The sequence below is a fragment of the Pongo abelii genome, chromosome 9 (genome assembly GCF_028885655.2).
Source record: "Pongo abelii isolate AG06213 chromosome 9, NHGRI_mPonAbe1-v2.0_pri, whole genome shotgun sequence".
In the NCBI taxonomy this organism is placed as follows: Eukaryota; Metazoa; Chordata; class Mammalia; order Primates; family Hominidae; genus Pongo; species Pongo abelii.
The window spans coordinates 86488216-86513730 of record NC_071994.2 but is presented as its reverse complement, the minus strand read 5'-3'; the positions used below and the strand labels follow the sequence as shown (position 1 = coordinate 86513730).

General features: G+C 37.6%; 1 protein-coding gene across 22 annotated transcripts in view; it reads left to right on the top strand.

Moving 5' to 3' along the window:
• DLG2 (discs large MAGUK scaffold protein 2) overlaps nt 1-25515 on the top strand; it is a 2173778-nt gene that overhangs the window by 1294292 nt on the left and 853971 nt on the right. The window contains exon 1 of one of the 22 annotated variants that reach the window (XM_054526122.2): nt 11866-15744. The exons of 18 other annotated variants lie outside the window; for them this stretch is intronic. In XM_054526122.2, coding sequence (XP_054382097.1) covers nt 15424-15744 — 321 coding nt within the window. In that variant the 5' untranslated portion in view covers nt 11866-15423. Of the gene's footprint in view, nt 1-11865; nt 15745-25515 lie in introns of those variants that run through there. 3 more of the 22 variants (XM_054526108.2, XM_054526107.2, XM_024254991.3) reach the window with 3 other exon arrangements.

Genomic DNA, 25515 nt, shown 5'->3' with positions numbered 1-25515 from the left:
AAAAAAAAAAAAAAAAAAAAAAGCCAGACGCGGTGGCTCATGCCTGTAATCCCAGCACTTTGGGAGGCTGAGGCGGTTGGATCACGAGGTCAGGAGATGGAGACCATCCTGGCTAACACGGTGAAACCCTGTCTCTACTAAAAGTACAAAAATTAGCCGGGCGTGGTGGCGGGCGCATGTAGTCCCAGCTACTTTAGAGGCTGAGGCAGGAGAATGGCGTGAACCCGGGAGGCGGAGCTTGCAGTGAGCCACGATCGCGCCACTGCATTCCAGCCTGGGCGATAGAGCGAGACTCTGTCTCAAAAAAAAAAAAAAAAAAAAAAAAAGGACAAGCAATATGGTTGTCTTCAATTGGAAGTTGTAGATAAGAGAGGAAAAAATATCAGATAATTGATTTTCAGCTTTTCTTTACTAACGGATGATTGTTTAGGAAATTGCACATAAAGTGATGCATACCCTCTGCTGTACACATTACACCAAAGGAACATATTCTGAGGATGAAATAAATGATCTTTCTGCAGAAAAGAAAATATTTTATTGTTAGTTGTGTGCTAATAAATTTGCACCAGGTGAATCCTCTCAGATGTGTTTTTCAGTGTCAGTTCCTGGGCTCCGACTGGGATGTCTCGGGCCCAACACCAATTTTTCAGAAACCAATTCACAGGTAGTTTGCAATTTATGTTTTATTGGCTTATGCGTGAGATCTAAAATAAAGAAGATTTCTTTCAAAGGTCTCATGAAGGCACTTTGGCACTTGAGTGTATAATACCACATTTCATTTAGCCCAGCAGGCCTAAACGAATACTCACTATTAGATGGTGAAAAACTCCACCCCAATGTAATTGACAACTGCATTTCTGCTTGGCTTTTTCACCAACGTGGGGATTTTATAAAATTAGAATTTGTTTCCCACCACCACCCACCCGGCCGCCCCACCTCTCCCACTGCCCCATCTCCCCTGCCACCCCACTTCCTCCATCAAGTTTGACTCAGAGATTAATATTTAAAGTACTTACATCACCAAAAGAAAGGTAGAAGTTTCATTTGTATTACTTTTCTTTTTTATTTTTTGTTTTTTTTTTATTTTTTTAAGATAAGTAACATGGTGAAGTGGGAAGCATCAGGATTTGGAATCTGACTGACCTAAATTTGAATTGCAACTTTGCTATTTAATAGCTGGATGACCTTGAGCAATTACTTAGTTTCACTGAACCTCAATTTCTTTACCCCAGAAATGGGAATAATGACATTGCCTTTCAGGACTATTACAAAAATTCCTTCTAATTCTGTAAGTTTCTTGGCACATTAATAGTAGATGATCAATAAATGGTAGCTCCAGCTGCTGTGATTGAAGCTGTCCTACAGCCAGAAGAAATGGAGTATACATAAATTCAAACCTCTTGCTTGTGGCTGCAAGAAACTGCAGATGCTTCTGGACTTGTATGAGAAAATATAATTAAGGCAAAAACTTTATTTTCATTTAAGCCTTTCAAGTTTAGAAAACCATTTCCATCAGACCTCTCAAAATCCTGATCAGTCCTTTCCTTAGGATCTGTAAATAAGAACAGGAAGGCAAATGCAAATTTTGTGCTGACACCAAACTTAAAAACCTAAGTTCTAGGTTCACTAAATGTACCTTATCTTTTGCCCAGTTTTTGATGGCAAAGAGAGTGACAAGATGTCATATATTCACACCTAGAAATGAAATAAGGGGCATGCACTGAGCAGGAAAGCAGGATGAAATAGTGTAAAAATCTGGGACTGAACACTGAGCTTTGAATTCTGGTTTCAACAATATCACTTACTGGCTGTTTGACCTTAGACACATTGTTTCATGGTAATGGACCTTAGTTTTTCCCCCTGCTCTGTCTACCATATGGGGCTATTGTGAACATGTAGAGAAATGAAGAGTATAACAGTATTTTGAAAAAACCAAAGTCTTACACAAAAGTGAGATGTCATTTTGCACAGGTTTTCTTGTATGGCTCCAATGTTATATGGACCTTAATTTATTCCTGGTGTCACTCCTGCTAATGCTGTGACCATGGGAAAACTACAGAATCTTTCTAAACCTATTTCTGTATCTTAAATTTTCACCTCAATGTTTACTATATATGGTTACTGGGATAAAATGAGTACATATGCTTGAGACAGTTTGTAAGTAGTCAATATAGTGCAGATATGTTGGTGATGGTGGTGATCTTATTTAGCAACTAGCCTAGAAGCAGAAAGCCTTGCCCAAAATATAATTTGAGAAAATAAGTTTAGGACCAATATGGAATCCTGACATTCAGTTGAAACAAACTGACCTTTATTGAGTCTCTGTTCATAAGCACTACAGAATTTTTAAATGTCAGCCTCTGGAAATTACAATGGAAACAGGGAGAGGGATGACAATAGACAGACAGGTAAATGCATAAATAGATATTACTGAGCATAATTATGTGCCAGGTAATGTGCTAAGTACTTTACAGAAATGAGCTTATGTTATTTTCACAACAATTCTATGAGATTGGTGTGAAAGCTTATTTTATAAATGAGGCAACAGAGGCACAGAGAGGTTAACTGACTTGCCCAAGTTCATAGCTAATAATCATCAGAGTTGGGTTGGGAACCCAGAAGTTTTACTCTGAAGCTCAAACCTTGTCCATTATGACCAGGAAAAAAGAGGTGCATAAATGTTATACAAAGCTTTATCACATTATACACAAACATAGAAAACAGTGTTTCAGAAGAGAAGCAAAGGCCATTAGCCTTCAAATATTTATGCAACAATGAAAATGTTCTCAGCCCTTAAATGGGCACTTGTGACTTGTCCAAAATGAGATAACTAGTCAATGGAAGAGTTCGAACTAGAGCATGTATCTTAGTCTGTTCTCATATTGCTATAAAGAACTGCCTAAGACTGGGTAATTTATAAAGGAAACAAGCTTAATTGACTCACAGTTCTGTATGGCTGGGGAGGCCTCAGTAAACTGATAATCATGGCAGAAGGGGAAGCAAGCATGCCCTTCTTCACATGGCAGCAGGAGAGAGGAATGCTGAGCAAAGTGGGAAACCTCCTTTATAAAACTATCAGATCTCATGAGAACTCACACACTATCACAGGGACAGTATGAAAGTAGCTGCCCCCATGATTCAGTTACTTCCCACCAGGTCCCTCCCACAACATGTGGGGATTATGGGAACTACAATTCAAGATGAGATTTGGGTGGAGACGTAGCCAAACCATATCAGCATGTTTCCTAAACCAAAGTCCCACATTTTCCAAGTTCAATTTAAGTATTTACTGAGAAATAATAATTAATTGTGAAACAATGGGAAAGAAAGAGTGAGTTTACAAATAAAGGATAGTTCTTGCCTTTGAATAGCTTACGATCTAGTAATAGGAAGGACAGTTGTGCCCACATGTAATTATATAACTCACCTTAATGGGACAAGTTCAATAGCAAGGGATATCCTGCATGTTGTTTCTGTACATCTCAATTTAATCACTGAGCACACTTGTTTATTCAAAGTCTTTCTGCCCTGCAAGAATTCTACCTGGTCTAAAGTTCACTTTAAAGGATGCTACATCATCCTTAGCATAGTTCCTGATACAAACTAGGCACTCAGTAAACACATATTGAATAAAATGAATAAATACAAAAGCAAAATGATATAAGCACAGAGGAGAAGATGGTTAATTAAATGTGAATTGGAAATGTACTGGCTAAAGCACAGCCAGCTAGGCTAAACTTTACCAAAATGTTAGGTCTCTAAGGAAAAGAGATCATTTAGATGAAAGAGGACCTGTAATTTATATTAATCCATACCCTGTCTTTAGGCCAATTTGTAGATGAATTACACTGGCAATCAGACTCTGGTTTATTTTTAACCCAGACTTTTTTTTTAACCGTTTGATAAATTTAGAAAATATCTATTACAAGTTATTCATTTGAAAAATAAGAACTTGCAAAATTTAAACTGAAGAAAAACTGATTCCATTTTATGATTGCATTACAAATTCTGGGTATGACAGCTCCAAAAGCCAGGCACTCTACTTCAAGGAGGCCTCAGTGGTGTGTCCAAGACTGTCCCGTAGTAAAAGATACGTCCATTTATATTTACTTCATTTTGGTTTTGTGTATTAAACCCTACTATGTGTTTTAATTATCTTTTTAAAGAGATTTATTTCCTCAGTTTGTGACCATTCCCTCCTTCCTTTCCTTTCTTCTTCTTGCCCACCCTTCCTTCCTTCCTTCCAACTTCTTTCCAACTTCCTTCCTTCCTCCTTTTTTTCCTCTTCACTTTCCCCTCTTTCTTTTTTCAGTTATGACTCATTACCATAATGTTATTTTTACCCATATCATTATTCATTCATTTTCTCCCTCATAAAACTTAGTGCAGTGGGCAAAGGATAGCACATGCTATGCCCTTTCTAGGGCCTCCACACTCTCCTACACTACCTTTTCTGCTTTTAGCAACCAGGAAAGAGTCAGTAGAGGATCTAGAATGGGAAGGGTTGGGAGAAGAGACACTTGGAAACAACACACCCAGGATGTTACATGTATTAGTCTCCCAAAAGTCTAATCAAAATCCATCCTATCATTTAAATCAATACAATTGAATAAGTTAACTTTCAAGATGATGCAGGCTTGGACAAGTGCATGTTTATGCCTCATTCACAAAGCTCAGGGTTTAGTACTACAGTTACTGTGTTAAGAACTAAAGAAGTTAAAAGACAAAAGTATAAAAATAACCATAACTAAAAAATATGTTACCATAATATAAAAAGATATAATTTGTAAAATCAAAAACATAAAGTTTGTTTGTGGGGGGAAGAGTGAAAGAGTAGAGTATTTGTATGCAATTGAAGTTAAGTTATTATCAGCTTAAAATAGACTATTATAACTGTAAGATGTCTTATGTAAGCTCCATGGTAACCACAAAACTATAGCTATAAAAGATATGCAAAAGAAAATGAGAAAGAAATCAAAAGCAACAAGAGAGAAAAACAGGGACAAAAAAGATACAAAACAGAAAACTATTAACAAAATGGCTATAATAAGTCCTTCCTTATCAATATATAATTACTTTAAATGTAAATGGATTAAACTTTACAATCAAAAGATAGAATAGCTAAGTGGATTTTAAAAATAAGATTCTCAGCTGGGCATGGTGTCTCACAACTGTAATCCCAGCACTTTGGGAGGCTGAGGCGGGTGGATCACATGAAGTCAGGAGTTCGAGACCTGCCTGGCCAACATGGTGAAACCTGTCTCTACTTAAAATACAAAAATTAGCCGGGCATGGTGGTGTGTGCCTGTAATCCCTGCTACCGGGAGGCAGAGGTTGAAGTGAGCCGAGATTGCGCCACCGCACTCCAGTCTGGGTGACAGAGCACGACTCCATCTCAAAAAAAAAAAAAAAAAAAAAAAAAAGATTCTCATTATATGTTGTCTATAAGACTTACATTAACTTAGTGACATACATTGGCTGAAAGTCTGAAAGTGAAAGGATAGAAAAATATAATCCAGGAAAATGGTAATAAACTATAGGTAAAAAATGTCAAAAAATACAAAGAAAGACATTATATAATGATAGAAGAGTCAATTCAGGAAAATATAACAGTGTTAAATATATATTCACCTAACATCAGAGCACCCAAATATATAAAACAGACATTGACAGAATTAAAAAAAATAGAGAGCAAGTCAATATTATTAGGGGATTGTAATACTCTTCTTTCAATAATGGGCAGAGTATCCAGACAGAGGATTGATAAGGAAACAGAGGACTTGAATGGCATTATAGATGAAAACGACCTAACATATACAGAACATGCCAGCTAACAGCAGGAGAATATACATTATTCTGAAGCACACATGGAACATTTTCCAGGATAGATGACATATTCGGTCTCAAAACAAGTCTTAACAAATTTAAGAAGATGGAATCATGCCAAATATATTTTCCAACTACAATGAAATAAAACTAGAAATTAATGGCTAAAGAGAAATTGGAAAATTTACACATGAGGAAATTAAACAACTCACTCTTAACCAGTAGGTCAAAGAAGAAATCAAAAGGGAAATTAGAAAATGTCTTGAGACAAATGAAAATAAAAGCACAGCATACCAAAACTTACGGGATACCATAAAAACAGTACTAAAAATAAAGTTTGTATTAATATTCACTTCCATTTAAAAGGAAGAAAGATCTCAAATAAACAACCTAATTCTACATTTCAAGAAACTGGAAAAAGGAAGACAAACTAAGCACAAAGTTAGCAGAAGGAAGAAAATAATTAGAGAAAAAATAAAGAATAAAATTTTAAAGAAAAACATCATTGAAACTAAGAGTTACATATTTTAAAACATCAACAAAATTGGTAAAGCTTTAGCTAGATTAACCCATAAAAAAAGAGAAGGCTCAAATAGCTAAAATTTTTTAAAATGAAAGAAGTTATGTTACTACTGGTTATATGGAAATAAAAAGACTATAAGAATACTGGGAACACTTGTATGAAAAGTTAGATAACCTAGATGAAATGAACAAATTCCTAGAAACATATAACCTTCCAAAACTGAATCATAAATAAAAAATTTATATAGACCTATAAACAATAAGCAGATTAAATTAGTAATCAAAAGCTTCCCCACAAAGGAAAGCCTAGGACCAGATTGCTTCACTGGTAAATTCTACCAAACACTTAAAGAATAATTAATGGCAATCTTTCTCAAACTCTTCCAAAATATTGAAGAGGGAGGAACAATTCAAAACTCATTTTATAAGGCCAGCATTACCCTGATGCTAAAGCTAGAAAAAAAAATCACAGAAATACTACTACACACCAATATCATCAATGAATATAGATGCAAAAATTCTCAACAAAATAATAGCAAATGAAATTTAACAGCACATTGAAAAGATCATATACCATGGCCAACTGAAATTTATTTCTGAGATGCAAGAATGGTTCAACATACGAAATTTAATCAATTGGATAAATCATATTAAAAGAATGAAATATAAAAATAATGCAATTATATCAATAGATGCAGAAAAAGCAGTTGACAAAATTGACACTTTTATTTCATTTAAAAAAACATAATTGGGAGTCGAACAATGAGAACACATGGACACAGAAAAGGGAACATCATATACCAGGGCCTATTGGAGGGTGGGGGGGTTGGGGGAGGGATAGCATTAGAGAAATACCTAATGTAAATGACGAGTTGATGGATGCAGCAAACCAACATGGCACACATATACCTATGTAACAAACCTTCATGTTGTGCACATGTACCCTAGAACTTAAAGTATAATAATTAAATTAAAAAAAAAAAACCTCAACAAATTAGGAATAGAAGAAAATTACCTTACAATATAAAAATCAGATATGAAAAGTCCTAAGCTAAACACCATACTCAATGGTGAAAAACTGAAAGCTTTTCCTCTAAAATTAGGAACAAGGATGTTCACTCTCACCATTCTATTCAATATAGTACTGGAAGTAATAGCCAGAGTAGGTAGGCAAGAAAAAGAAAAGAAACCTAAATTGGAAAGGAAGAAGTAAAATTATATTTGTTCACAGATAATATGATCTTATAGGTAGAAAATTCTGAAGATTGCACACACAAAAAATCTGGAACTTAATTTAAAAAATTCAACAAAGTTATAGGATACAAAATCAATATACAAAAATTAGTTGTGTTTCTATACACTAACAGTAAAATATCTGAAAAGAAATTAAGAAAACAATCCCATTTACAATACTATCAAAAAGAATAAAATATTGAGGAACAAACTTAACGGAAGAAAGATTTGTTCACTAAAAACTACCAAATATTGCTGAAAGGAATTAAGGACACAAATAAATGTAAATGTGCATGGATTGAAAGATAATATTGTTAAAATGTCCATATTACTCAAAGTAAGTTACACATTCAATGTAACCACTATCAAAATCTCAATGGTATTTGTTATAGGAAAATTAAAAAAAAAATCGTATGGAACCACAAAGGACCCCAAATAGCCAAAACAATCATGAGAAAGAAGAGTAAATCTGAAAACTTTATACCTCCTTATTTTAAAATATATTACAAAGCTACAGTAATCAAGATAGTATGGCACTAAGCTGGACATACAAATTAATGAAATAGAATAGAGAGCCCAGAAATAAACCCACACAGATAAAAATCAAATGATCTTTTACAGAGGTGCCAAGACTACACATGGGGAAAGAAGAGTCTCTTTTAACAAATAATGTTGGGAAACAGAATACCCATATGCAAAAGAATTAAATTATCCACCCACAAAAATCAACTCAAAATAAATTAAAGACCTGAAGATAAGACCTAAAACTATAAAACTCCTGGATAAAAATATAAAGAAAAGACTAGTCTTTACTGTGATTTCTTGGATATGACAACAAAAGCACAGGAAACAGAAACAAAAATAGACAAGTGGTACTACCTCAGACTAAAACACTTCTACAGAGCAAAAGAAACAATAAAGAGAGTGAAAAGGCAACCTACACAATGGGATAAAATATTTGCAAAGTATATACTTGATAAGGGCTTAATATCCAAAATAGATAAGGTACTCCTACAACTCAATAGCCAAAAAACAAATAATCTGATTAAAAATGTGAAAGGACCTGAATGATATTTTTCCAAAGAAGATACACAAATAGCCATTTGGTATATGAAAAGATGCTCAACCTCACTAATCATCTTGGAAATGTGAATTTAAATCACAATGAGGTATCACCTCACACCTGTTAGAATGGCCATTATCAAAAAAAAAAAAAAAAAAAAAAAGGAAAAAAGAAAGCAAAAAAATTGTTGTTGGGGATGTGGAGAAATTGCAAGTCCTGTGCATTGTTTTGGGAAATGTAAAATAGTACGGTTGCTATGGGAAACAGTATGCAGATTCCCAAAAAATGAAAAATAGAGCTACCATATAATTCAACAATACCACTTTTGCGTATTTATTCAAAAGAATTGAAATCAAGATCTGGAAAATAGATTTGTACTCTCATGTTCATTGAGCATTATTCACAATAGCCAAAAGGTAGAAACAACCTAAATGTCCATTGATGAATGAATGGATAAACAAAATATGCTATATATACACAACAGAATATTATTCAACCATAAAAAAGAAAGAAATCCTATCATATGCTACAACAAGGGTGAATCCTAAAGACAATATGCTAAGTGGAATAGTCTATAGAAGGACAAATATGGTATTATGCTGCTTATAAGAAGTATCTGAACTAGTCAAACTCAAAGAAATAGAAAGTGGAATGGTGGTTGTTAGGGGCTGGGGGAGGAGGAAATGGGGTTTTGTTGTTCAATGGGTGTAGACTTTTAATGATGCATGGTGAAAAAGTGGTACAGATCTGCTTTACAACCTTGTGCTTATAGTTAAAAGCACTATATTGGACACTTAAAAATTTAAGAGAGTAGATCTTATGTTTTGTGTTTTTTACCACAACTTAAAAAAAAAAAAAACTGAAGAAAATACTTGCTATGGATAATAATTCTGTCTAATATTTTTTAAATTTGTGACTTGATTGGGAGGGAATTAGAGGAGATATTTCCATGCCTTTATATTCTTTGATGCACACTTTTATTATCTTCATAAATTATCGGCTGGGCGTGGTGGCTCACGCCTGTAATCTCAGCACTTTGGGAGGCCAAGACAGGTAGATCACTTGAGATCAGGAGTTCGAGACCAGCCTGGCCAACATGGTGAAACCCTGTCTCTGCTACAAATACACAAATTAGCTGGGTGTGGTGGTGCATGCCTGTAATCCCAGCTACTGGGGATGCTGAGGCAAGAGAATTGCCAGAACCTGGGATGTGGAGGTTGCAGTGAGCTGAGATTTTGCCACTGCACTCCAGCCTGGGCAACAGAATAAGACTGTCTCAAAAAAAAAAAAAAAAAAAAAAATCTTGTGAAATTATTATGACTTTTGGCTTATATTATTTTAAAAATGAATATGACTTTGGAGTTTAGGATTCTCTTCATGTTTTACCACTAACTGGCTTTTGACTTAGGGAACTGCTCCCTCTTTTGTACTATCTAGCTATAAAGGGAGAACTCTTGAAAAAGCTTGAGAGAACTGCACAGCTGCCAGGAAGTGCAGCTTTTACGAATTAATATCTTGCTAAAATAAACAGAAGCTACTTCAGCTTCAGTGCTAAGACCACTAGGAAATTTCTTTGAAAAATGAGTTCATACACTTATGCCACTCACCCACACTAAATGTTCCACTAAAGTGCTGACTGTAGGAACACATTGCCATTTTGTTTTTAAAATCAAAATGCTTATTTATTGATTTTACACTGAGAAGTAGAACACAGACCAGAATACCTATATTGATGTGATCATTGAAAGATACTTTTGTCTTCTTCCATGTTTGATTTATTTCAACTAGGGTTAAACACTTGGTGCTAAGTTCAAAGGATGCAGATGCAAATAAGAGAGCTCTCTCATTGCCCTACTAGCAACCACTTACTTTCTGTTTGGGGAAAAGGGTACAAACTAAGTTATAGTGTAATTGTCGTTTTAAATACAATTTTGTTAAGTGTTGTAATAGAGAAGCACAGGTGCTAAATGAATGTTTAATGGAAAGATGACATGAGCTATCCTGGAAGGTGACCCAGTGTTCAGGGAATGCTTTCTTGAGGAAGTGATGATGCTCAAGTTGAACTCCAAAGGACAGGGAAGACACGAGAATTTCTGAGTAAAAGAGATCTGGATGGCAATCTGGTTGGAAGTAAAGACTAGAAGCTTTATTTTGGAGCTGTGTTGCATAGTAATCCCACTTCTTTTTGGATTATACTGTATGTTTATTTAGGGTGGCTTTGGGGGAGTTGCCTCTTGATGCAGCCTACAGAAGGGTGAGTAGGAATTAATTATGTGAAAGTATGAAGAGGGGAAAAGAACATCCTCCATGGCCATAAGGTAGGATTGAGCGCAAGTATTCAAGGCCTGTATGGTTGGAGGACAGAGCAAGAGTGTGAGGCACAGACAAGACTGGTAAAAAGCCACAGAGGACAAATCACATGGGGCATGATTAAAGACCATCCAAACTACTTTAAAGATTATACTATCAATGAGGATAAAGAGTCCCAGAAAATGACATTTAACTGACAGGTATCAAGCATAAAGGACCTGATCATAATTGCATTTTAGGAATTACTCTGGGTGCTGTGTGAGAGAGAATTAGAGCAAGGGTGTATGCGAGAGACCAGTTAGAAAGCTGTTTCACCAGTTCTACACAGAAATGATGCTGGGTTAGACATCACAGTGGTCATCATGGTGATTGAAAGAAATAGATAAATGTTAAAGATATTTACACAGACAAGTATACAAATACTGTAGAGCATGACTTAATATGCCAAGGGGATCTGAAAAGCTTACAGAAGTGACATTAGTTTAATCTTGAAGGATGAGAACAAATTTCTGGTAGAAGTATAGTTTAGCACTTAGATTCAATTGCAAAAATATGCAAATTTTAAGTGATTATTACCTTTTTACTAGTGTTTCTTTCAGAATCTTTAAGAAATATTACATAATTAGTGTTCTGATTTCTGCAATTGTGTTACTAAGTACGTTAGAATATAATAAATTTACATCTCCTGAAAACCATTTTATAATTTAGACTTGTAATTAATTCAGATTAACCCCTTCCCCATCAACACTCACCGAAATCCAACTATGCTAGTTACAATTCGGGACATTTTAAAAGTTCTTTCTACTTTCTATTAAATCGTCTGTTTTGGTTAAATCTTTGCATCAATTAAGCATGTTTTCTTCCACACTAAATTCCTGCTTGTTTTTGTCTCACAAAAGTTATGACTAAATTAGTTTAAATATTTTGGAAATAATTTTAGAGTCTAAAATACTTTACGTATTCCTGGCTTTCTTATTTTGTAGGAAATGTGCTTGAATCTGGAGATTATCTAGGCCAAAGGTTATTAGATGTAGAAGAATGCTGATTTCTTAGCATTTGTAAATCTCTGGTTTTTGCAATCATGGGAATAGACTGTACACACTTTTCAAAGCATTTTATGATTATTTGGCGTATTACTTGTGGCTGATAAGGACGTCTGTTACCAGTCACTCTTTAGCAAGCACTTAGCTCTCCTTTTATTATTAATATTTTCGTTTCCCAAATGCATAAGATGCCCGATGGAAATTTTATCTGGAAAAAGATTCTGTATCATGTTTTAGTGCAGTACAATATATTTATCAATTTTTGCTATTTTTTATTAAATCAAGCTAGGATATTAGTCTTAAACCCTTGCTTTGAAACTAGTGATTGTTCTATGAAGTCAGTGCCAGGTCAAAGAGAGTTCAATAAGTTATATCTCATCTACGCATTGCCCTGTGCACCATCTGCCCATGTTAAATCACAGTGATAAGTAGGATGTGTACTTGTGTATGGCTAATTCTTGTTTGGCCAGAATTTCATGTCATCTCATGGTCATTACAGTTGTCCAATTATAGTTGATCAAATTGGATTACCATTAATTAGTGAGTCTGTCTTATAGTACAGAAGGCTAGTTGAACATATTTATCTGTTTAAGTGGGCTGTCCTCACAAAGCCAAATGTCATGTTTGAAAAGAAAAGTCTTGTTTGTGGGGAGGGAAAGATAGGAGTATGGAATTACTTTACATGTACTAAACTGAAGGAGTGATTTCAATATAGTCTTTTAGTAAGCTTAATAAAAGTTTGCTTTAGCCTTAAAGATCTTTTAAGCAAAATAACATTAGTTATGCAATGGATGCTATTTATTTAACTACAAAGAAATGACATGCTAAGTTATTAAAATAGAAATTCTGTGGCCCTTGTGATGGGAAGAAATTGCTCTTTCTGAACAACCCATTCATAACAGATTTAAGTCCCTGTGAAGATTTGTAACATCTTGAGTAGTGTCAAGCCAGAAAATTGTTTCTGCTTTGCTGCAAGCTGCTCACACCATTACAAAATTGTGATGGATGCACACTGACTTATGTCTATGTAGATTGATTCTTATACTTGAGAGGCAAATGGGTGAGAACTGGACATATGTTCCCTGAAGATGCCAATGGGCCTTTGTGCAATGATATCTGCCTAAAAAACTAGAGAAGCATCTATGGTTAGATAAGATTGGAGACAGCCAAACTTATCACTTTCTGACATTCTCATTTGAGAGTGATGGCATTGGCATATCACATCAAATCCTACTGTACAGCCATGCATCATGGTTATACCAGAAAAGCCTAAAGTTCTCTAGGGTTTTATTTGACCCAACAGTTCTTTCAGGTATAATCTATTAATCTAGAATAAAAAGGGGGAAGGGAGGGAAAGAGAGAGAGAGAGAGAAACAATTTTCTCCCTTTTCCTCACTTTCCTCAGGTATTGATTTTAACTTCTTGATCTTCTTTAAGAAGGCAAAAACTATTAATGCCTTTGTTATTTCTGCCCAACAGTTCAAGTTTCATGTATTTTTGACAAATTTCCTTAAAAAGAATACCTCAACACCAGAACTAAAGTTAACTTTAAAGGAATAGTTTATGTTTCTAGAACATTGCTGAATTAAATATTATTATTTTTAAAATGTGTATCAACTCCTTCATTTCTCTACTTTTTCCTTCCATTTATACTTCCACCCAACCATCCATTCATCCATCAAACATATGCATGTATTTACTGCCTGTTATGTGGTGGACGGTATGAAAGGTGCTTAGAGAAAAATGGCCATTAACATAGACCAGAACCTGCCCTCTAAACTTACATATCTGGCCATTATTATTGACAAACGTGTTTTGAATACCTTCTGTGATGGGCACAATGCTAATATCAGCCCCTTGTGCAGAATTTGGAAAAGTACCCTTATATGGAGATACATGGAAAAAGAAGATGCTACTCCTTACTTTCAAGATTTTTAAGTCTAACAGTGATTTATCCAGGGAGTCTTAGTGTTCAAATGTAGAACTTGCTAGGATCTCAGCCCTTGCAATAAGCACCTTGCTAGCTCAGGCAAAAATCAGGCCTATACTGCCCCCGCACCTGGTCAATCCACTGAGAAGGTCGATTTGATGGCATCTGATGGTCTACAGATAAAGTAATTATTTCATAGGATTATATAATCTTTGTTAGGTCCTGCGTGGATGGTAACTGGCTGCACACTCAAACCAAAATTATTTCCTCAGTAATGTATGGTAAGAATAGACATTTTGGAAATGGATGTGGAAAGTTTCAAACAGAATAAAAATTATTAATGTTATGGCAATTAGCCTTTCACTTCACTGAAAATACTATGTATGGATTCAGCAAGCATGCTAAAATTTAACACAGAAATCCTCTTTGGAAGGCAATTGCTTTAAGTTTGAAAAAAATTAGCTCATTTTTCAGTGAAAGAATTTGAAAATTCTGTCTTTGGAAACCAAAATACTGTATGGCAGAGTTGGATGCATCTTTCACTTTAAAACGCAGACTCTCTCTGTGGTGAATGTATTTGTTGTGGTAAAGTATTTGAAAGGAAACCCTCAGAATAATTTGGGGTAAGGAAAAATACTGTTTTAAAATAAGCCCAACCCATCAGTTTTAAACCTTGAAAATTTCCTTGCTTTGAACAAGAAAGAATTAATAATTGTGTATAGCATAAAGAATATATGTTTGGATTAAAATGCATAATCATGATTTAAAACAAACTTCCAAATTTTAAGAGACTCTAGTATAATGGTGTGACCTCAATGATTTTTCCAAATGAATTTATGTTCTTCAGAGTTAATATTGATGATCTTATATAGTTACTTCATGATTGGGTCTGTGTCTTGGCAAATCTCTCTGTAGATAAGTGATTCTTGTAAATGTTGAAAATTCCTTTATAGGTTAACTTTCCCATCATTTTTTATTGCTTATGCTATAAAGTTTAAGCCTAGATGCATCCTTTCTGGAAAGAAGGGTCCTGCTCCTGCTAATCTCATAAGAATCTCATAATAAGTTCTCTTTCCTAAGGTTTGTATTTTGTGTGGGGATCGGCAAGGAAAGGGAAAAGCCAGAATGCTAAACAGCAAAGAGTTATTCTTTACTGTAGGGCTCCATCCAAAAAGGGTTTGTAACACAGTGTACAGTCTTGTAGCCCAGCTGTGTGGAGCATTGATTGCTTCTGCCTAGAGCAGGGATACTGTCAAGTTGCTCTGTGAGTTGAGTCATCTATTGACAAAGAGCTACCAGCCCGCAGATAATGCTGTGCGGAGCTGCTCTCGCTGCTCCCACTGCTCCCACGATGCACTGCTTATAGCAGCTGTCAAAGATACTGAGGGATCCACGGTGGAAAAAAGACTTTTACAACTGCCTGGAAGAAAGGGGTGTGAGGGAGGAGACATTTCTGTGCAAAGCTGACCAAAGGAAAGAGTAGGCATCAGTGCAGTATGAATGCATACCTCACCAAGCAACACAGCTGCAGCCGGGGGTCCGATGGGATGGATGCCGGCAGGAGTGCGCCCACCCTGATCAGGGATGCCCACTGTGCTTGTGGCTGGCAGAGGAACTGTCAGGGGCTCGGGTACAGTTCTCAGACCATGCCCTCCTCAGGACCAGGGGGCCCAGCTTCAAACAGGACCGGGGGGTCCAGCTTCAACAGGACCTTGTGGGACAGTGTGCGGAAAAGCCCCCACAAGACGAGCACCAAGGGCAAAGGGACTTGTGGGGAGCATTGTACCTGCCCACATGGTTGGTTCAGCCCAGCACAGGTGAGCCTTTTCCTTATGACTTTCCCTTGAGTATCTGAAGAAAGTGAGAGCAAGTTGTTTAAGGTTAGAATGGCTTGGAAACTTTGCAGAGTACCATGGGTATGCCTGTATGTAAAATAGTAGGCCAAGAAAAACTTGTTATTTTCACACGTTTGTGGGCTCATACCTCTGGTGGCCTGTGAAAGTCTAGGGATGCTGTGTTGAGTTTATTTCACTGACTTTTCATCAAGTTCAACTTCTCTAGTCCTTAGGTTATATTATTTTTTATCATAGTCTTTTAGCAGCCATTTTACTTCTAATCATTTTTAACTTTTGTTCTGTCCTGACTATTTATTATTATTTTTTTAAAGAGCAGAGAAAAAAAAATTTAACTAAACTTTCCATCTCTTTAAAGGCAAAAGAACATTTGTTTCTTTAGCTATAGAAAACAGTGATTTGAAGTATGCTATTCTAATTTTACTCTTATAATACTGTATGCCTTTTCAGTTATGGAGAAGAACAATTATTTACACTAAATAATTAATTTTACAAAGAAAAGGAATAATTAAGAGCAAAATAGAGGATGGTTAAACTTAGAATAAAAGAATTAAGTACTTAATTTATTCTTGGAGAAGCAATAAGTTTATATCAACATCTATAGCTCTCTTTCTTCTATAACACATTTCTAAAGCAGATGTGCAGATACCTTTAATTTGATTCCTAGATTATTCTAGCCCCCAGACTACTATCATTTTATCAGAAATAAAATTGGCTCATTTTTTTCTCTCTTCATTTAAAGGAGAGAAAATAACTTCCTGCAAATGCTGTAAAATATAAATAAAATATACCTGTAGTCACTGTCATACAGAACAATGACTGTTCTTTAATATGTATTGAAAAGAAGAAAAGCTGTATTTGCAGAAAAATTCAATCTCAATTTCAATATGATTTTAGCATAGTGGAGAAGTAGATATTGATCATGAATAAAATGTTACGGTGACAGGTGCAGAGAATATTTTAATTTTAATAATAGTTTTAAAAAAGTACTTCCAAGAATGTCATTTATCACTGGTCTTAATAATATAGTTACATATGCATAGCCATATAAATGGCTTTTGATTGATTTGCATGGAATTATAAGCTTTGCTTAGAGAGATAGAGCATCTCAGCCTCTTGATTTAAATAAAAAATATATTATCATTTTATTATTAAACTGGTTTGGCTTAAAATGGAGCTTGACATTTAGAAATGCAGTTATTATTTAAAGTTAACATGAATTCCAAACTGAATAAAAAGTCTTCACAATTGTGAACACTCTATATACTCTTTAACAAATACATTCATTTAAATGTCTTTAGCTTATATCTCTGTATTGATTACATTAAATTCTCAAGGCTCACATAGGCTAGGAAGCAAGCCTACTTAATAGCATCTAGCTTATAGCTGTTGCACAGAGCAGAGAAAGCAAACTTGCTTTATTGTTGCAATTATTTTAATCCAAGATGTAATATACTTTTTATTTCATAAATGGTAATTTCCCAAACCCAAATCTCTAATACTATGTTATAATAAGCAAACTCTAAAAATATTCGTATTTTTTCATCAACTGAGGGAAACTTTTTAGTTCCTTAGTTTTTAACAATGCCTCCTACTTGCCTGAAACTTAAAGCCATTTAATGCTTTCGAGGATTGAAACAGACCGTATACTGATAATTACAGATCCAGTGACATATAAGAAGGCAACAAATTGAGGTAGCCACCATCTCTCCTTATTCTTTTGCATAAGCATTTCTATACATTTTCCCTCCCATTCACATGTACTGTATTATTGGCTGGGACTAACAGTGATCCACAAATACTAGAGCTATGAAACCATATCTTTTAGGATTTTCAATGTTTTAACACTCTTCACTTACCAGACCCTTCCACCCTTTACCATTTCAGTCCTATAAAAGTGCTATGCTAAATTGATTAATCCGTCTTCACCAATGCTTGAAAACTTTCAAATACGTTATGTTAAATAATTTCAATTGTCTCTACACATACATACACACAGACTTTAATATATGTATTCAAATGTCTCACTATACCTAACTACTTATTTATAGTAACATATTTTATGTATATATAAGTATATATATGCATGTATATGCACACATATAAAAATTAGAGTTCTATATTATTCCAATTTTTCTGTCCTAGAGTATGTCAACTTGTTCTTCCAAAGAATGCTGCATTCTATCCATATAAAGTATTTTTTCATGTAAATTTTATTTCCTTTACATCTAGTAGCTCCTCAAAACTACTGATATATGTGTATTTATAGATCTGTTTCCATTTATATATGCATCCATAGCATACATCTAATATCTATATTATATAGAGATTTGTAAGTACTATACACTTACGTATATTATCACAAAAATAAGAGCATGTGTGTACCTATATGTATTCATGTGTCCACTAAAACTAAGGCTGTTTTGAGAATTTCATGATACTACTTTTTACCCCTTAAATTAACTGGGAATATCCTGTGAAATATTGTAAAACCTAAAACTGGAGGCTAATGATACTAAACATTAGAATCCTTGATAAAGCATAAAGAAGAATCGTGCATGTTTTAAAATAGTTCAGGGACTCACATGTGGTACAGAAAGTGCCTGAGGGTTGTTAAGCATCTGGGAGCTTGGATCTTGCCCTCGGAGATATTTGCAGTATTACGTGGAAATCAGCAGTGTGATTTCCAGCTGCTATAACAGAGGGCCATAGTAATGACTTGAGTTCCTCCTAAGGATCTTTTCCAAACTCCTGTTATTTGGGGTACTGTGTACTAACAGGACTCTGTCATTATGTTGTTCCTCAGAGGCAGGTCTGAAAATCAGCTTCTGTCCCTCTCAAATAAGTTTTCATTCCATTTGGATCTGTAGAATTAATATAACCATAATCATAGGTAAGGAAATGGAAAATTATAGTGCCCAAAAGTGAGTTCCAAAATGTACATCTAGGATGTTAGTGTCAGCCTTGGGAAGAAACATGTCCATCATTGTTTATGTGGCATTTCTTCCCGATGCAGACTAATCCAGGGAAGCAGCACAGAACAGTGGAGACTCAGAGACCAGAGTTTTGTGCATTTGTCTTTCTTCCTTTCGTATCCTATCTCTCTCTTTCTTTCTTTCTTTCTCTTTCTTTCTCTCTCTCTTTCCTTTCTTTCTTTTCTTTTTCCTTCCTTCCCTCCCTCCTTCCTTCCTTCCTTTCTCTCTTTCTCCCCTTCTCCCCTCCCTCCCTCCCTGCCTCCCTCCCTTCCTTCCTTCTTTCCTTCCTTCCTTCCTCTCTCTCTCTTTCTTTCTTTGACTGTCATGTACTGAGTGCCTACTATGTACTATTCTGTCAGGCCTTGTGTGTATAATATTAAACAGGCTGGGTGCGGTGACTCACGCCTGTAATCCCAGCACTTGGGATTGCAGAGGCAGATGGATCACTAGAGTCCAGGAGTTCAAGACCAGCCTGGCCAACATAGTGAAACCCTGTCCCTACTAAAAATACAAAAATTAGCCCGGCGTGGTGGTGCACACCATAGTCCCAGCTACTCAGGACGCTGAGGCATTAGAATTGCTTGAACTCAGGAGGTGGAGGTTGCAGTGAGTCAAGATGGTGCCACTGCTCTCCAGTCTGAGCTACAGAGTGAGACTTTGTCTCAAAAAAAAAAAAAAAAAAGAAAGAAAAAGGAAAAAAAAAAAAGAAAAAAACTGGTCGGGTGCAGTGACTCACGCCTGTAATCCCCGCACTTTGGGAGCCGAGGCGGGTGGATCAGGAGGTCAAGAGATCGAGGCCATCCTAGCCATCATGGTGAAGCCCCGTCTCTACTAAAAATACAAAAAAATTAGCCGGATGTGGTGGCAGGCACCTGTAGTCCCAGCTACTGGGGAGGCTGAGGCAGGAGAATCGCTTGGACCCAGGAGGTGGAGGTTACAGTGAGCCGAGATCGCACCATTGTACTTCAGCCTGGTGACAGAGCAAGACTCCATCTCGAAAATAATCATACTAATAATAATAATAAAAAATAAAAAATAAAATTGTAAAGAAAGTAGATATCTCTCCTACTACTGTGGAGCTTACAGCCTATAATGGCCTATAAAATTTAGCAAATGATATACCATGTATACCATGATATACAAATAATTATATCATCGTAAGTCACAACTTAGAAGTGAAGCAAAATTTCAGAGAGTGCTGCAGATACCACAATGAATGCATATTCAGGATACAGAGGAACCACAGAGAAGTAAAAAAATTGAGATACTTGGAAAAAAATACTGCATCTCTTTAAACTTTTAAGATTTTCTGGGTTTTTTGTTTTGTTTTGTTTGTTTGTTTGTTTTGAGATGCAGTCTCGCACTGGTCCTGGAGTGCCGTGGTGCCACCTCATTTCACTTCAATCTCTGCCTTCCATGTTCAAGCAATTCTCCTGCCTCAGTCTCCTGAGTAGCTGAGACTACAGGCACGCGCCACCACACCTGGCTACTTTCTTTTTTTTTGTATTTTTATTAGAGATGGGGTTTCACCATATTGGCCAGTCTGGACTCAAACTCCTGACCCGTGATCTGCCCGCCTCAGCCTACTAAAGTGTTGGGATTACAAGCGTGAGCCACTGCGCCCAGCCAAGATTTTCTGTTTTATAAAATGAGGATATAAATAACACCTACCTCAGAGAGTTGTGGTGATGAATGATTAACAAAATGTTAGCATAGTGCTTTCATGTGGTAGAGGCTTAATTAATATTTAAGGAATAAATGAATGAGTAAACATTGACTATTACTAACCTATTTCTTAATACATTTTTTGATTGGGAAGAGAAGAGAAATGAATCAGTGAGGGCTTCATAGAGGTAGTGATACTTTGATGGAATTAAATTGAATTGAAAATGTTGTATGTGTTTGTTAAGCAGATAAAAAGAGATAAATTTTTGAGCAGAAATGAAAAATACAGAAAAGCATGTAACACCTTGGTGCCTGTGCACACAGTTCTATTTGCCTGGAACATTGAGCCCTGGAGAGCAGGTTCATTAAAAGAGATGCCTGGAGAGGAGGGTGGGGCCTGGTCAGAGACAGCCGGGTGGGCCTTGATGAGGACTTCATAAAGTTTGAGTGCCTGCTCTGCCACTCTCTATGTGTTATGCTTCATCATCAGTTAACCCTTTGAGCCTCAGTTTCTCTGTTTGTAAGACAGCTGGTTTTCTAGATGAACACCCAAATCTCATCCAGTACTAATAGTATGTGACTGTGTCAACTGATACTTACTAATTATTGGGAAGCACTTTGGAAATGATTTATGCTTAAAAGCCAGACAATCTCAAATTTGAATTTACTAGCTTTGTGTGACCTTATTTGCTTAACCTCTCTAAGCCTCATTTTTCTCCTCTGTAAAACTTGGGATAATAAATTCATGCTGCAGGGAAATATAAGAATTGAAAATACTGTATATGAAAACCCCAGTATGGCACTTAGAACACAATTACTCAGTAAATGGTATTTATTATTATTAATGATATCTAAAGTACGTTTTTTATCCTGAAGAACTTACTGTCCAGCAAATTCATCATTCTTATTGTGCTCTTTCATTAGAATTTATGGATTTTCCACTGAATTTTTTGATGTCTTCCTTATAATGATGAAGGTTAGGCTAGGCAACTGTCCAGAAACTTTTGGCATAGTACCACATGATGCTGATACTGAGGTGACATTATGTCCTTCAAGGTTCTCAGCAATTTACAACTGTGCATGCTAGAAAAAAAAATCATGTAAAATAGAATTGTGTTGATGAAGTAGCATTCCCATAAGCTTGTATTTAGAGGTAAGGAAATGCTGAAAGATTTCCTCAGCAAAATTCTGCAAGAACAACTGTGTTTGAAATATTTAGCCAAGCTCTGTAAATCTCCCCTCACAGTTCCTTTGCAGCAACTCCAGAACCAGCAGTTTGCAGCAACTTGAGGGCAGAGGACTTTTTAGTCCACGAAGTAGGGTTGCCCTAGGATGAAATCTTAGGCTCAGTTTATGCTCAGCCAGAAAGATCTGACAGCTTGTTTTAACTCAGCGCCTGCTTCGACTTACTCCTCTTAGAAAGGCAACCCCTTACCAAGGAAGAATAAGACTTTCTTGTCTCTGGGAAATAGCAGCTGTCCCCCAGGTAAGGGAAACAGAAGAGAGCAAGTGATAACATAGAAGGAATTAAAATTGTAAGTATTCCTGTGGCGGATGTGAAGCCATTTGGTCAACACTCCTAGCACCCATATTGCTGGATGCTGACATAAGCAGAGCATTCTCTCTGGGGTAGGGCAAGAAGAGGCCAAGCACACAGAATGGGAAAGAAAAGAACAAAAATGACAATATTTATTGCATACTCACCATGCTCACAATGTGTGAGACACGGTGCTAGGAAATGACATTAGTCATTTCCTTCAATTTTCCCAATAACACTAACAGAGTGATGTTGTTATCTCCATTTTGAAGATGTAAATGGAACCTAAGAGTAATGCTTATGATCACACCACTGATAAGGGTAGCATGCATTTCACATGCAGGTGTGTATGACTTCCTTATTCTCTCCACCGCATCTTGCAAAAATAAGACCTTTTGAAGTATGCTGGGAGGTAAAATACCCTAAGGAGACCTCTATAAATCTCTAATTTAACAGAAATTTCCTTAACGCATTGGGATGTTCTACATGGTTGGGAGTACTGGCATTCCCCTGCAGAATCCTGGATTCCCTTAGCCTACTTTATGTTCTGGTCTCAGGAACCCTGAGTGAGTTGGGTCTCTGAAGATCCCTTCTCTCCTTTATTATGGTTAAGAACTAGGTAGATCTGAAGCAGCTGGAGTTGATTCCCACAGCACTTAACACCAGAATAAGATACTTGCTGTGTAACTTGTAAATTGAATTCAAGTTTGCAACATTTGTGGTATTTGGGAACCACCTATTGTAAATTTAATATAAATACAAAATAAAAGTGCAGAGAGACACTGTCTTTAGTACAAGAGCATCATCTCACATTGCTGAGTGTGAATCTCATACAAACGTTCTATCTCCCTATGTATCCATCATGCCAAGAATCAAATCTCTGATACCACCTTCTTCATTGTCCATCCTCTTTTTCTGATATTACTTGATCTGTTACAAGTGTAGCCTCACCTGGTTTTATTCTCATTAATTCTCTACTTTGTTCCATTCTTTCGGTTTCCTAAAGGCATCTAGATATTTTGTAATTATGTCAGAACTGTATGGAATCTTAGTAGTCACCTAGCACATTTTCCAAAGGAGAAACTGTACCCTAGAAAAGTTAAGAGAATTGCTCAGGGTCAGTTTGTGGCAGAATTGGTCCATGTCCTTAAACTCGGAATTGAGTTTTCCTTTTACTGTTATAAGTTGCCCTCCCTCTCCTAGCCCTTCTGTGCTCATAGGTAGAGTCATTATTGTCAGATAATTATGAGGTATGCAATTTATTGATAATTAAGTGTGGGACATTATACAAAAAGTTACATAAACCTATTTTTTTACTCAGAATTTAGACCTGTGACTCCCAAGGACAGACGGAGAGAGGAGAGCCCCTATAAATTATTTTTTAATGTTTTTCTTCCAACTTTGATTTAAGGCTCAGAAGGGCGCATGTGCAGGTTTGTTACATGAGTAAATCGTATGTTCCTGGGGTTTGGTGTACAAATTACTTCATTAACCTGGTAGTAATGAGAGGTGACAGCGTGCTGGCAGTCCTGGCAGTCCTGGCAGTCCTCGCAGCCCTCGCTGGCTCTCAGCGCCTCCTCTGCCTGGGCGCCCACTTTGGAGGCACTTAAGGAGCCCTTCAGCCCGCCGCTGCGCTGTGGGAGCCGCTTTCTGGGCTGGCCAAGGCCGGAGCCGGCTCCCTCAGCTTGCAGGGAGGTATGGAGGGAGAGGCGCGGGCGGGAACTGGGGCTGCGCGCCATGCTTGTGGGCCAGCGCGAGTTCCGGGTGAGCGTGGGCTCTGCAGGCCCCGCACTCGGAGTGGCCGGCCGGCCCTGCCACCCCGCGCAATGAGGGGCTTAGTACCTGGGCCAGCGGCTGCGGAGGGTGTACTCGGTGCCCCAGCAGTGCCGGCCCACGGCGCTGCGCTCGATTTCTCGCCGGGCCTTAGCTGCCTCCCTGCGGGGCAGGGCTTGGGACCATGCCTGAGCCTCCCCCACTCCGTGGGCTCCTGTGCCGCGGGAGCCTCCCCTACCATGGCAGCCCCCTGCTCCACGGTGCCCAGTCCCATTGACCACCCAAGGGCTGAGGAGTGCAGGTGCACAGCACAGGACTGGCAGGCAGCTCCACCTGCGGCCCCGCTGCGGGATCCACTGGGTGAAGCCAGCTGGGCTCCTGACTCTGGTGGGGACTTGGAGAACCTTTACGTCTAGCTAAGGGATTGTAAATACACCAATGAGCACTCTGTATCTAGCTCAAGCTTTGTAAACACACCAATCAGCACCCTGTGTCTAGCTCAGGGATTGTGAATGCACCAATCGACACTCTGTATCTAGCTACTCTGGTGGGGACTTGGAGAACCTTTGTGTCCACACTCTGTATCTAGCTAATCTAGTGGGGACCTGGAGAACCTTTGTGTCTAGCTCAGGGATTGTAAACACACCAATCAGCCCCCTGTCAAACAGACCACTCGCTCTCTGTAAAATGAACCAATCAGCAGGATGTGGGTGGGGCCAGATAAGAGAATAAAAGCAGGCTGCTCCGCAAGCCAGCGGTGGCAACCCGCTTGGGTCCCCTTCCACACTGTGGTAGCTTTGTTCTTTCGCTCTTTGCAATAAATCTTTCTGCTGCTCACTCTTTGGGTCCACACTGCCTTTGTGAGCTGTAACACTCACCACGAAAGTCTGCAGCTTCACTCCTGAAGCCAGCGAGACCACCGGGAGGAACGAACAATTCCAGACGCGCGGCCTTAAGAGCTGTAACACTCACCGTGAAGGTCCGCAGCTTCACTCCCGAGCCAGCGAGACCACGAACCCCACCAGAAGGAAGAAACTCCAAACACATCCCAGCAGCAGAAAGAACAAACTCCAGACACGCCGCCTTTAAGAACTGTAACGCTCACCGCGAGGGTCCCCGGCTTCATTCTTTTTTTTTTTTTTTTTTTGAGACGGAGTCTCCCTCTTTCACCCAGGCCGGACTGCAGTGGCGCAATCTCGGCTCACTGCAAGGTCCGCCTCGCGGGTTCACGCCATTCTCCTGCCTCAGGGTCCCCAGTAGCTGGGACTACAGCCGCCCGCCACTGCGCCTGGCTAATTTTTTGTATTTTTAGTAGAGACAGGGTTTCACCGTGTTAGCCAGGATGGTCTGGATCTCCTGATCTCGTCATCCGCCTGCCTCGGCCTGCGGCTTCATTCTTGAAGTCAGTGAGACCAAGAACACACCAATTCCGGACACGGTAATATAATATTCAATAGGTAGTTTTTCAATCTTCACCTTCTTCTCACCATCCACCCTCAAGTAAGCCCTGGGGTGCCTATTGTTCCTCTTTGTGTTCATGAGTACTCAATATTTAGCTCCCATTTATAAGTGATGACATGCGATATTTCATTTTCTGTTCCTGTGTTAATTTGCTTAGGATAATGATCTCCAGCTGCATCTATGTTGCTGCAAAGGACATAATTTCATTCTGTTTTATGGCTGCATAGTATTCCATGTTATCAATGTACACATTTTCTTTATCCATTCTACCGTTGGTGGACGCCTAGGTTGATTCCATGTCTTTGCTATTGTGAAAAGTGCCGC